The sequence below is a fragment of the Zonotrichia albicollis genome, chromosome Z, assembly GCF_047830755.1.
Source record: "Zonotrichia albicollis isolate bZonAlb1 chromosome Z, bZonAlb1.hap1, whole genome shotgun sequence".
Lineage (NCBI taxonomy): Eukaryota > Metazoa > Chordata > Aves > Passeriformes > Passerellidae > Zonotrichia > Zonotrichia albicollis.
This window is the reverse complement of record NC_133860.1, coordinates 65,203,910-65,218,261: the sequence shown is the minus strand read 5'-3', so window position 1 is coordinate 65,218,261 and position 14,352 is coordinate 65,203,910. Positions and strand designations below refer to the sequence as shown.

Genomic DNA, 14,352 nt, shown 5'->3' with positions numbered 1-14,352 from the left:
GCATATCCTGCAGAGAAGCATGTGAGACTGATCTGCTCTTTGGCAGTTCCTGCAAGGTCTAGGGGTGTTCTCTTCCACTCAAAGTCGAGACAGCATTCAGGCCATACAAATAAGGAAGTTTAGGACAATTCTGCTGGAGAAGGAGTAGCAGACCTGGAAAATTTACAGTAAAATTCCACTAGCAAATACTTTATTAGGCTTTCCATGGTTCTAATCATGTAATTTATGCACAGAGAAGCTGCTTCATTTGCTTCAGTGCTCACTATTTATGTACCTGCCTTGAAGTGAATGATGTTTAGAGGAAGTTTCAAAGTAGTCTGTGAAACATACACATAGAAAGTAGAAAGGTTTCCTGCCAAAAGCTTTCTTAATTTTTCTAGGAGACAGCATTTGTTGTAAGACATGTTAGTGTAAAACCAGAAGTGTCTTACTTAAAAACCCAAAACCATGAAGTCTCTGTAAGATGAGCAATATCAGTCAAACTTGGAGGCCACACTTTGGAACCTGGAATGTTTGAAAACTAGGCAACAGCCACGGTTTACCCAGTTTACCACCCTATATCCTGATAAGCTATTTACCAGCCAAGATGCAATTTTCTAAGAGCCTCAAAATGATACTTGCTAACACTGATTCTGATATTATGATATAGGATCAACATCAATACTCTGCACCAGAAGTTAGTACTCCAAATCCTTCACATTAAATGGACTGAAAAACGGTGGCCAAAAAAAAAAGGAAAAAAAAGAAAAGAAAAAAGAAAAAAGTAATGGAGAGACACAAACTGAAGTGTGGCAACTTTTATCAGTGAAGCCCTATGCCCATCACTATCTCATTCTTGTGAAACCAGACACACTCTGAGTCCAAGAAAGGGCCATGATTCTTTGTTAGAATGTTTACTTGGTTTTAGTAATGCAATACATACAATTTGTATCTTTGTTCTATTACACCTGCAGTTCTGCCTACAATAAATACATTTCTTAAGACTGTTTAGAAAGACCATTAAAATCACTTATATTTGGTCCTTTCTTTACATAATTAAACATTTTCCTATGTTTTTCTTGCCAATGACCATCTCTGTCTGTAGTCCTATGGATAAATTACTTGCAGCACATTTCAGACTATAAAATGTACACTGAACTTTGCAAAAAACATACTATACGCTACAAGAGTTTTATAGACTTTATATACAAATTCTGCATGAGAGACTGTTAGGTACCAAGCCTATGTTGACAGAGCAAGTAAATATGATGGAAAGGTCTCTTCCAGCCCAAACCACAAATTGCCCAAACCTCCCACCATGGGCAGGGACACCTTCCACTAGTCTTGCCCGAACTCTGTCTATCTGATTCTGAATACTTCTAAAGACATCCACAACTTCTTTAAGCAAGTTGTTTCATTGTCTCAGCAGCCTCATCATGAAAACTATTTTTACATCCAATCTAAAGATACCCACTTAAAACTGTTGTCCTCTGTCCTGTCACCACAGGCTGCAGTGAAATGTCTCTCTCCCTCTTCCTCATAAGCCCCCACTATGTTCTGAAAGGCCACTCTAAGATGTCCCTAGAGCCTTTTCCTCTCCAGTCTGAAAAACCCCAACTCTCCCAGCCTGTCCTCTTTGGAGAGGTGCTTCATCCCTCTGGTCATCTTTGTGGCGCTCTGCTGGACTTGCTCCAACACATCTTTCTTACAAAGTACCCAAAACTGGATGCAATACTCCAGGTAGGGTCTCATGAGAGCAAAGGGCAAAATCACCTCCCTCAATCTGCTTTTGATGCAGCCCAGGATGCAGCTGGACTTCTGAACTGTGAGTGCACATTGCTGGCCCATGTTCAATTTTTCATCCATTCATACACCAAAGTCCATCTCCACTAGGCTGATCTCAACCACCTTCACCTCAACTCAAATGCAGCACCTTCTGCTTGGCCTTGTTGAACTTGGGCCCCACTCCTTGAGCTGTTAACGTTCCACTGGATGACATTCCTACCTTCACTCACTACCCAGCTTGGTGCTTTTTTCTTCCACAAACTCAATCTCACTCTCTTACTTAACTGATGAAAATACTACACAGGCTGGTCCCAGACCTCCGAGGGAAACCATCTGCTCCTGGTTTCCACCTGGACACTGAGCTACTTGACTGTAACTCTTTGGATGCAGCTATTCTTATCTATGTTCTCACCTAGCCTCACATAAGAAGAATATGTAACAGAAATGTGTAACAGAAGCCACTACCTATGGACCTGCTCTGCGCCACTCTCCTGTGACACTAAGTATCCAGTATATAAACAAAAAAATAGCATAACAATTACCATTATATGTCACTACCAAGTGCAAAAAGAGAAACCCAAGGGGATTGAAAATTAACACCCAGCAAAAAGCTTTCTCTTTAGAACACATAGATCTGATCCATTTCACCAGAAGTGCCAATGGAAGGAAGATAAAAATGGAAACCATTCTTAAGGCCACATATATGATTTGGCTTAATGGAAGATTATGAAATGTATGTTCCAGCTCTCACTCCTGCAATCCAAATTTTTTAAAAAACACTATGAATATAGAAAATTGGTTAAACTATTTTCCCCAGTACCTGAAAAGCACCTCTACTGGTTTTGCTAGAAACAATACATCCAGATCTAAGGGATTTCACAGCAGGAGATTGGGTGTCTAATAGAAAAAGACAAGGAAGCTAAAATGCTTGTGTACCAGCTTTCTTCTATTTTCCTCTGGATTAGTATTTTTTTTTACAGTACTATGAGGATCCTTACCATTCATGTTTCTGATCTTTTCCTTGCACTCTGATTCACTTCTGCCTCAGCAATCCCTGTTCAGGGACTTAGAACCTAAAGTTCTGTGCAGCAGAGTATTTTCTAAAAAGTGTCTTTCTGAAAGTGTTGTTTACAAGATATCATCACCAACCTGTTTAAGGAATGGCAAAAATAATTGTGATACATAATGACTAGAAGTAAATACCCCCCCTCCCGATTTCCACACATCTTGGAGAAGTACATGTTTCATTTGTTTTATTTACTAGACAAGAAGTAGCAGGTTGTTTTATTAAAATAAAACTGTATTAAAAAATTGAAATGCATACATTCAGACCACTCAAGCACATTCATCACTTAATACAGGAACTAAAATTGGAGCTGTTCAATAAAGCAGAAAATGGGTGTGTCTGGGACACTGTCAGCAAAGTACTTTTTCTGTACAGTTCTGTAAATCATGTAAGTACATCTTCAGGCACAAATTTGGTTTAGGCATTACTTCGGTCTCCAATACTAACTCATTACACACCTGCTACTGTGACAGAACCACCATAATTATTAAACCAGGTCTTCTAGCACACAAAACAAATACGCTGCTTAAAAAAATCACTGGAATAAAAAATAAGGTTAATGTATAAAAATAGTATAATTTTAATTTGAAATTGTTCAGTTTTTCTGTTATGTTTCTGAAGTGAATTGTAATCATGTGCCTTGTTGAAGGAAAAGATGGAGGTAGAAACAGCAACACAAATAGCCTGTGAATCTGCTTTCGTAGACCTTATTTTATGAAACTGCAACAACAATATAACTTAGACTTTGCTTTCTATCACCAGTTAAAAGGTACCACTGAATAGAGGATACTGACTTTTTTTCTCTGTCAGATACAGTTTGTCAATAGGGGTATTTATAGTTGAAAATGTACTCAAAATCTAATTTTAACCATCTTATATGTGATCAAACCGACAAAGATTTTAACAGCAGCCTTACACATGATCATTGGTCAATGTTTAGTCCATTATTTTAAGCTTGTAGCAATTTTTGAAGATATTATGACCTCTGAAAGCTCGAAAATGATCCACTCTTCCTTGAGAGCACTGAAACTTCAAGGTTCATCCAGGTTGTTACTGCTTTGGCAGGATAACCGAACACTGCACCGTTGTCTGAAACACAAAGTCACAGGAGATAAGTGCTTCTTTTGCCAATGCAGAGAGAATTACTTTTCATTGTAAAGGCAGATTATGTAGCTTCCATTTGGGTACAAATATGTACAAATCCTTTAATGTGCATAGTATCTCCAACTTTTTCCAACACCACAGAAGTCAGTATTATTGCAAGGAGGGCATACACACAAAATGAGTTTTCATTACAACTTTTGCAAAGCTATGTAATAGGATTATTGGTATGGAGAAGAACAACCATATTGCAAAACCACTAATTTATGAACTTTGGGCTTACAGAATGCAAATTAAAAACTGTGCAGCACGCTTAATGTGACTTTTACATGACTTTTATAAATTGTGAAGTACAGCTATCAAGAACAAAAACCAGCCAGATGGCATTGACTGTGGGTGAATGAAATACTCAAGTTATGTAGGGACAGGCATCTTTCACATTAGCCACATTCAAGGGCAGGGTCTAAGAAACATTTTAATCTCAGCTTTTGTGAGAAGTTCTTGACCTGCAAGTACCCCTGCATGTAGACCAATGCAACTACAGTTGAAGTGAAGCCTTGATGAATTTTCCTCCTCCACTTTACTCACCTGTGCCAATATACTGTGATCACACATGTACATTCACTGATCAGTATCACAGATGAGATATTTTTTGAGGAAGAGAATTACGCAAAGATATTTACAAGATTAGAGTTCTAAATACAGAACTTAGGAATGTAAGTTTCAGTTTGAGATAGATTAGAAAAAATTACTGAAAAAAATATTAAGCTTTATGCCCTTCAACTTGTTACCTGTCAAATCACATGAATGCCCAAGTGACTCCCCAATGAAGTGTACTGAAATACATCTGCAGTTAGCTTACCCAATCTAAACTATCCTAGAGTATTCACTTACCACAACTCTCAAAATAGAGCATTATTCCTTGTATCAGAGATCTGACAAATACATTTCTCACAGGCTAGTACAGAAGTTCAAAAAAAAGGCGGGTAGTACAAGCAGGTTTCCCCAGAGAGTAATGAAATTTACCTAAGGAGCACTCACAAAAGCTCTGACACCTTACCACAAGCTGATCTTCTTACAGACACACTGTAAAAAAAAAATCAGTTCTAACAGGAAATTCCTTTTACCATTATAGTACAGATTCTCTCCTGATACTCATGGGGTTAACCCTTACTGTAATGTAATAAAGGTACAGAGCTCAATTCCCAGTTATGATGAGTTAAAATTCTTCTCAACAGGACAGTTTTTTTAACTCATACTTTTCTCAGCAAAGATTAAAAAAAGTCTTGAAACATATGAAATTGTTTGCTGCCACCAATTCACTTACTTTATGGACAATGAGCCCATGTTTTACATGATAAGTTTTTGTTATCAATGCTTTGGCTGCAGTCCTTGCTGCCTTTCACATCTCTTCCAATTGTCAACTACAGACAAGCTTCCATTGTCCTGAAAGCATCCCTAACATACCTGTAATTCCATCTGGGTTCTCTCTTTGCAGCTTGTTTCTGCTGCCAGTCCTTGATTGCTGCATTTTTGCACTGAAGCTGTTTCCCGTTCAGTCAAAATATTTCTGTGGATCAGAACGCTGCCCTTGAAGACCTGCCAACATTCTGGAGCTCCTTGACTCTTCAGAAAACAAGTATGCTCACCTGAACTCCAGCCCTGCTCACCTGAACCTGTACTGTTAATTGCGTTACTTGCTCCTCATAAGATGTCAAATGCCACAATTTCATGAAGATTACAGCAACAACTGTCAGTAATTATCACCTCACTAAACAACTCTCCTCAGTTAACAGCATATCCAGCTGTATATCACCCATGACTGACCAGCCTATCCAGAAATTTCCTTGACACCAACCAGAAATCACTTGGACCACTGTCATCAAAAGCATCATCTGTGTTTCCTGACACTTGACATAAACAGCAGGTGGTCATAACCTGTTCTGAAAGAATGAGGGCTTTAAATTGACACTGGAAACATATCTCTTTATAGCAAGAAAGCCATGAAACACTGGCCTAAATTCATCTTAGACTTTCAAAGTACACTTACACTCACTGACATATGAAAGATTAAATGATACAGTAAAGAAAAGTGATGGCAAGCAGCCTATCCTTTATTCAAAAAACAGCCCTTGGACATTTTGTTTCAACACCAAAGTCTCTCCTGAAATTACAGTGAGATTCAGAGGTGACACCACTGGCGTGTGTTGATCTGGGATTAATGCTTCCACACAAGGAGACAGAGAAATAAAGGTAGGCAGAGACTGACAGCACATTTTCTCCTGCCAGGTGAAGTTCCTCCTGTCAAAGCAGACAGATTACAGATCTTGGAGAAGAAAAGCTGTGTCTACATAGAGCTTTACTGTTTCACAAGCTGCCCCAACACTAAACCACACATTTGTCCATTTCATATGCACAGCTATGGCTTGACTATATTCTGTCACTGAAAGGAGTGTACCAGCTGCAGTCTTACTCAGCTGGCTCCTTGTCTGTGTTCTTTAACACATTCCCACAGTGCTGCAAGAGCTGCTGCCTTCAAGGTCTAGGAAAACAGCTCCAAAACAGTTGAAATAGTCTGGCCTTCAAAACTCACACTATAAAATATACTGAAGTACAATACAAGACAATAGATTTTAAAAACTCTTTATGGTTCAATTACATACTTTTACAGAGGCACATACATGTATCTTTCTCTTTGCTTCCGTGCAAAATTGCCTCTCTCATTTGTTAATATCAATCCTTCCTCTGCTTTATCACCACTGAATTCCCCAAAGAGGAACATTTGTAGCCTTTCCTGATGTTCCTATGTAAAATGAAAGGAAGCCTCCAAAGCCTTTGGAGCTTCAGAACTTCTCACTATTCCACAGTTCTTGTACTTTCAAGTCATTAATCCTTGTGGCTCCTACTTTCTTGATATAAAGTTTCAATCCCCACTGCCTCTTTCCAGCTCTTCCAGAGCCTTCAGATCAGCTCTTTTTCTCAGTACACTATCACTCAAACCTGTCTGCAAAGAACATAAACACCTAAGAATTGTAAGTAAAACTATTTCATTATTCCTCATTGATATGAGGCAGTTGATATTTAAGAGAAAAAAATTAAGAAGCAACACTAGGACTCAAGTGACCCTTCCTCTGGTGCATCACATTTTCCTCTTCCAGGACTTAGGGGACTGAGCTGGAAGAAGTACTTGACAATGAAGTGAAAGAACAGTTTGCGTTCAATAAAGGGGAATATTGCAAATGTAGTGCCAGCTCTCTTTCACTCCCAATGAAGATTCAAGACAATTACGAAAAGGAACACAGGAGGACACTGCTCACTGAAGTATGCCTGCCAGAAACCAAGGCAGATTCATCAGCACTTAAGCAGCATAATATACTTGGAAACCATTTCCTTTCATGCCAGTATGAAAAAAAAAAGTGCCTGAGGAATATCTAGCGCATTTTATATTATTTGTTCAAGCTCTTGAGTTTGTTGTATAGCTAGGCATCTATATTAAAAAATGCAGTCCTATTCTCTGAAAATGTTTTCAGTGGATTAGAGGGAAGAAGCAAGAGTGATTTTGGTACCTCCCTTATCCATCTGTCGTGGGGTGACAGCCTTTATCCCAATATCGTGTGTTATGTCTGGCAGCTGTGCCTTTTCCCCCACCCCCCCCCCCGGCAGTCTGGCTGTGGCGGGATGGGGAAGAGAGGGGGGGGGGTGTGACCAGGCACTTTTGGCTTTTGGCTTTTGCTGCTTGGCTTTGCTAGCTGCTTGCTTGCTTGCTTGCTTGCTTGCTTTTTGCTTTTGCGCTGTTTTTTTTTTCCTTTTTCTTTTGTTCTCTCTCTCTCTTTCTTACCCTCCCCTGAAGATACTGGACCGGCTCCGGATTCTGACCTGCGAGCTCCAGGACACCCGAAGCCTGCTAGAGAAGATTCGGCGCCCTCCACAACACAGTCTGGTCCCTTTTTCTTTTCTTGTGTTGGGGAGTGTTCTTTTGTTACTTGTAAATAAATAGGTTTTGTTTTCCACTTTGCTCCTCCGAGAAATTCCTTCCCGAACCCGGTGGTGGGGGAGGGGTGGTTGGAGGTTTGTTTTGTTCTGGGGGGCTCCCTCTTGGAGATTTCCCCTAATTTGTCCTAAACCAGGACAATAAATTTTTGGTGCGTTGGCCGGGAAACCGGAAGCCAAAAACAGTGGAAAAAAACCCTATAACAATAATATTTTGGTTTTGGTTGTTTTGTGGGCATATTGGTGATTCATAATGTCATTTGGAGTGGAAGCTTGCCGGTTTTTCTGGTCCCTAGGGGCTTTTGAAGTTTTAATACCTTTGTGGTCCCTAGGGTTATTTCCTTACCCCAAAATAGCTCTGATGTTGTCCCTAATAAGTAGCTTTTGTAAGCGGGGGGCACTAACCAGAATAATCATTGTGCTGGCCTTATGTGTGATGATGTGTCGGATAACAGTGCTGGACTTTATTTCAGGAATGTATGGATTGTTGTCATGGCTGTGTACTCAGTTTGTTTGGGGAGAAGAAGAGGAAGGGGCTTTTCAGCCTTTGTCTTCCTTCTTCTCCTACAAATTGTTGACATCTCTATTAGAAAATACTGACTTTCCCCTGAGTTTGAAAGAAACCATCTTTCTGGCATTTAATTTATTAAGCCTTGTCTATACTGTCTGGAGTGTATATAAAATGAAAGCTGAGATTTCTAGAGGGGTTAGAGAGACTCCTGATTCAGGAGTAAAACAAAGCAGGAAAAATCTTGACTGGAGTGGGAAATGGGAGGATATGGGCCAGACTTTAAAGGGATTTTCTGATCCTATACACTGGGACTTTCCATCTGATCAAATTCAGAATCCAGTCGAGGTGGCAAAGTATTTGAGGGAGAAGTGCCATGGTAATACTAAGGAAGAAAGGATTACTGCAGTGAGCTGGGCCTTGGCGTTTGTTTACCGTACTCTGCTAGATACTGTGGAGCAGCAGATAGCAGAAAGGGAACAGGGAGATAAGTTAGTTACTATCCCAGTGACCCAGGCTGCAGCTAACATCCCAGGCTCCAGGCTAGCAGCTGAATCAGACAATAGGCCCCAAACCATGGCTGTTGCAGCTAATACAAGAGGTGGAAAGTGTAAAGGCAAGACCGATCGGAAGGTGGAGGATGATGACGATGATGCAGAAGAAGGACCCTCACCAAAATCAGAGGCCACATCAAGGGGCACAGAATCTGGAGCCAATATTGACTCCTTTTCTCTGAAGGACCTCAGAGGCCTAAGAAAGGATTACAGCCGACAACCTGACGAATCTATTATTAGTTGGTTAGTCCGCCTTTGGGATGCTGCAGGGGAGGTTACGATTTTGGATGGTACTGAAGTGAGGCATTTGGGATCCCTGTCACATGATCCTGCCATCGATCAAGGTGTGATGAGGGGGGCTAACCCTCACAGCCTCTGGGAACGGGTCCTAAGAAGCGTAGCAGAACGGTACCTGTGTACGGATGATCTCTATATGCAGCAGACACGGTGGAAGACCATAGAACAGGGGATCCAACGCCTGAGAGAGATGGCGGTCGCAGAGCTCGTTTTCTCAGATGACACAACAACTAGGAATCCGGACCTGGTACCATGCACTCCGATAATGTGGAGGAAACTTGTGCGACTTGGGCCACCTGAATACGCTTCCGCCCTAGCAATAATGAAGCGAGATGATACATATGAGACTGTGCTCGATATGGCAAAGAAGCTTCGAGCGTATGCAGATGCTGTGCATGGCCCAACTCATGCCAGAATTGCAGCAGTGGAAACCCGACTGCAGAAACTAGAAGACAAAATAGAGGAGAATCATAAGAAACTCCGGGAAGAGATTAAGGAGGACCTTATTGAAATCTCAGCCGTACAAATTAGAAGCCCTGGTGTCCAACGCCGGCGCTCCTTTGATGGGGAGAGAAGGTACATCCCACGGGCTGAGTTATGGTTTTTCCTGCGTGAGTCTGGAGAAGACATGAGAAGATGGGATGGAAAACCCACCGCTGCTTTGGCACAACGGGTGCATGATTTGAAGAGAAGAGAAAGTATAACCAAAAAGATAGCAGCTCCGGTCACTCGTAGCCGAGATGTTAAGTATGATGATGACGATGACATGTCCGATCCCCTTGAAGGAACTTCCAAGGCATATGCCCAAGGAAAGAAGGACAATCTGGCTTAGAGGGGCCCTGCCTCCAGCCAGGAAGAGGCACGGGAGAACCGGGTTTTTTGGAAGGTGTGGATCAGATGGCCTGGCACATCAGAGCCACAAGACTATGAAGCATTGGTTGACACTGGATCACAATGTACCTTAATGCCATCGGAACACGTGGGGACAGAACCTGTTTCCATTGCTGGAGTGACGGGGGGATCACAACAGTTGACGTTGTTGGAAGCTGAGGTGAGCTTGACTGGGAAGGAGTGGCAGGAACATCCAATTGTGACTGGTCCAGAGGCTCCGTGTATTTTGGGCATAGACTTTCTCCGGAATGGCTATTACAAAGATCCTAAGGGATTCAGGTGGGCTTTTGGAATAGCTGCAGTTGAGATAGAGGGTATTAAACAATTGAATACCTTGCCTGGACTATCAGAGGACCCATCTGCAGTAGGACTTTTGAAGGTAGAGGAGCAGCGAGTGCCAGTTGCCACCTCAACAGTGCACCGCAGGCAGTACCGGACGAATCGAGATGCTGTGATCCCCATCCACAAGATGATTCGAGAGCTGGAGAGCCAAGGGGTGGTCAGTAAAACCCACTCACCCTTTAACAGCCCTATCTGGCCCGTGCGAAAATCTGACGGAGAGTGGAGATTGACTGTGGACTATCGTGCCTTGAATGAAGTGACTCCACCACTGAGTGCGGCTGTACCGGACATACTGGAACTGCAGTACGAGCTGGAGTCCAAGGCAGCAAAGTGGTACGCGACCATTGATATAGCTAACGCGTTTTTCTCCATCCCTCTGGCAGTAGAATGCAGGCCTCAGTTTGCTTTTACATGGAGGGGAGTGCAGTACACCTGGAACCGATTGCCCCAGGGGTGGAAACACAGTCCTACCATCTGTCATGGACTGATCCAGGCTGCACTAGAAGAGGGTGAGGCTCCAGAACATTTACAATATATTGACGATATCATTGTTTGGGGGAACACGGCAATAGAAGTGTTTGAGAAAGGAGAGAAGATAATTCATATTCTCCTGGACGCCGGATTTGCCATTAAGAAGAGCAAAGTCAAGGGACCTGCCCGAGAAATTCAGTTCTTGGGGGTGAAGTGGCAAGATGGACGGCGTCAGATTCCTGCGGATGTTATTAACAAAATCACTGCTATGTCCCCACCAACTGATAAGAAGGAGACACAGGCTTTCTTAGGTGCTATAGGTTTCTGGAGGATGCACATCCCTGAGTATAGTCAGATTGTGAGACCCCTTTATCTGGTTACCCGCAAGAAGAACGACTTCCATTGGGGCCCTGAGCAGCAGCAAGCTTTTGTCCAGATCAAGCAGGAGATCGCTCATGCTGTAGCCCTTGGTCCAGTCAGGACAGGACCAGATGTGAAGAATGTGCTCTACTCTGCAGCCGGGAGCCATGGTCTGTCCTGGAGCCTTTGGCAAAAGCTACCTGGCGAGACCCGAGGCCGACCATTGGGATTTTGGAGTCGGAGCTACAGGGGGTCTGAAGATAACTATACTCCAACAGAAAAGGAAATCTTGGCCGCCTATGAAGGAGTCCAAGCCGCCTCAGAGGTGATTGGTACAGAGGCACAACTCCTTCTCGCACCCCGACTACCGGTGCTGGGATGGATGTTCAGAGGAAAGGTTCCCTCTACCCACCATGCCACCAGTGCTACTTGGAGTAAGTGGATTGCCCTCATTACGCAGCGCACTCGGATTGGGAAGTTAAATCGCCCTGGGATTCTGGAAATAATTACAAATTGGCCCGAAGGTGAAAGCTTTAGTGTCGCAGATGAGGAGCAAGAGCCAGTGACCCGGGTTGAGGAAGCTCCGCCATACAATCAGTTGCCAGTAGAAGAAACACGTTACGCCCTATTCACTGATGGTTCTTGTCGTGTCATAGGGATGAAACGGAGGTGGAAAGCAGCTGTATGGAGTCCCACTCGACGGGTTGCAGAGGCTACTGAAGGAGAGGGTGAATCCAGTCAATTTGCTGAAATCAAAGCTATTCAACTGGCCCTAGGTATTGCAGAGAGAGAGAGGTGGCCAAGGCTCTATTTGTATACCGATTCTTGGATGGCAGCCAACGCTCTATGGGGATGGCTGAAGAGATGGAAAGAGGCCAACTGGCAGCGCAGAGGAAAACCAATTTGGGCTGCGGAAGAGTGGAAGGATATCGCTACTCGGTTAGAGAAGTTACCTGTGAAGGTTCGCCATGTAGATGCCCATGTCCCCAGAAGTAGAGCTAATGAAGAGCAGCAAAACAACCAGCAAGTACATCAGGCTGCAAAGATAGGGGAGTTGAAGATAGATCTCGACTGGGAGCATAAGGGAGAGTTATTCTTAGCACGATGGGCCCACGATGCCTCAGGCCACCAGGGTAGAGATGCCACCTATAAGTGGGCACGAGACCGAGGGGTGGATCTAACCATGGACAGTATCTCTCAGGTTATCCGTGACTGTGAGACGTGCGCTGCCATTAAGCAGGCCAAGCGACTGAAGCCCCTCTGGTATGGGGGGCGGTGGTCTAAGTACAAATACGGGGAGGCCTGGCAGATTGATTACATCACACTGCCCCAGACACGCCAGGTCAAGCGCTATGTACTAACCATGGTAGAAGCCACCACAGGATGGTTGGAAACCTACCCTGTGTCCCATGCTACAGCCCGTAACACTATCTTGGGCCTTGAGAAGCAGGTCCTTTGGAGGCACGGTACTCCCGAAAGAATTGAGTCGGATAATGGAACTCATTTTAAAAACAATCTTATTAATACTTGGGCTAGGGAACATGGCATCGAGTGGGTATACCATATCCCCTATCATGCACCAGCTGCAGGGAAGGTGGAAAGGTACAATGGATTGTTAAAAACCACCTTAAAGGCATTGGGAGGGGGGTCTTTAAAAAACTGGGAGCAGCATTTGGCAAAGGCTACCTGGTTAGTTAACACTCGAGGTTCCACCAACCGAGCGGGTCCTGCTCAGTCTGAGCTCCTTAATATAGTAGATGGGGATAAAGCCCCAGTGGCCCATGTCAGAGGTTTGTTGGGAAAGACAGTATGGATCAACCCTGCCTCGAGTACAGACAAACCCATCCGTGGGATTGTCTTTGCTCAAGGACCAGGTAATACATGGTGGATAATGCAGAAAGATGGAACAACACGGTGTGTACCTCAGGGAGACCTGATTGTGGGATGAGACTCATATATGACTGTCATTGTTTGTTGAATGTGAGACAGAAGGAAACTGTAAGTGTCAAAGGTTTGAGCAAGTAAGATGAGAGGAATGCGTAAGTGTCAAAAGGTGTGAGTAAGTGAAATGAATGTTTTTTATTGTATGTTCACGATATGGGATAAGGGGTGGAGTGTCGTGGGGTGACAGCCTTTATCCCAATATCGTGTGTTATGTCTGGCAGCTGTGCCTTTTCCCCCACCCCCCCCCCCGGCAGTCTGGCTGTGGCGGGATGGGGAAGAGAGGGGGGGGGGGGGTGTGACCAGGCACTTTTGGCTTTTGCTGCTTGGCTTTGCTAGCTGCTTGCTTGCTTGCTTGCTTGCTTGCTTTTTGCTTTTGCGCTGTTTTTTTTTTCCTTTTTCTTTTGTTCTCTCTCTCTCTTTCTTACCCTCCCCTGAAGATACTGGACCGGCTCCGGATTCTGACCTGCGAGCTCCAGGACACCCGAAGCCTGCTAGAGAAGATTCGGCGCCCTCCACAACACAGTCTGGTCCCTTTTTCTTTTCTTGTGTTGGGGAGTGTTCTTTTGTTACTTGTAAATAAATAGGTTTTGTTTTCCACTTTGCTCCTCCGAGAAATTCCTTCCCGAACCCGGTGGTGGGGGAGGGGTGGTTGGAGGTTTGTTTTGTTCTGGGGGGCTCCCTCTTGGAGATTTCCCCTAATTTGTCCTAAACCAGGACACCATCCAATGATACAACTTCCTAACGAACGCAAAAGGGAAAGGAAAATGTCAGTTACCTCTCTCATATGTACAGAGGGAACATTAAAATAACTGTTTCAGATAACCAGGTGAGGAAAATTCATAAAGATAATTCAGGGACTCATAAAGAAAAGTAGGTTTTTCAGTAAAGAATTGGCAAAAGACTAATTTCAAGAATTTGGGTTAGAATTCTACAAACCTGACCTGGTCATTTTATGTTTAAGAAGTGCCTGAGGTGCATTTTACTGAATATGCCTTCCCTTCATGACATTGACTAAACTAGATGAGAATCACTGATATGACATACTGGGTTTGACACATTGGCCT

The 14,352-nt window shown here is 43.4% G+C and overlaps 1 protein-coding gene across 2 annotated transcripts in view; it reads right to left on the bottom strand.

The window, feature by feature from the left end:
* Window positions 1–3,002: 3,002 nt before the first annotated feature.
* MTAP (methylthioadenosine phosphorylase) overlaps window positions 3,003–14,352 on the bottom strand; it is a 38,855-nt gene continuing 27,505 nt past the window's right edge. For both annotated transcript variants that reach the window (XM_074532561.1, XM_074532562.1), the window contains exon 8: window positions 3,003–3,919. In XM_074532561.1, the coding sequence (XP_074388662.1) occupies window positions 3,881–3,919 (39 nt within the window). In that variant the 3' untranslated portion in view covers window positions 3,003–3,880. The remainder of the gene's footprint in view (window positions 3,920–14,352) is intronic.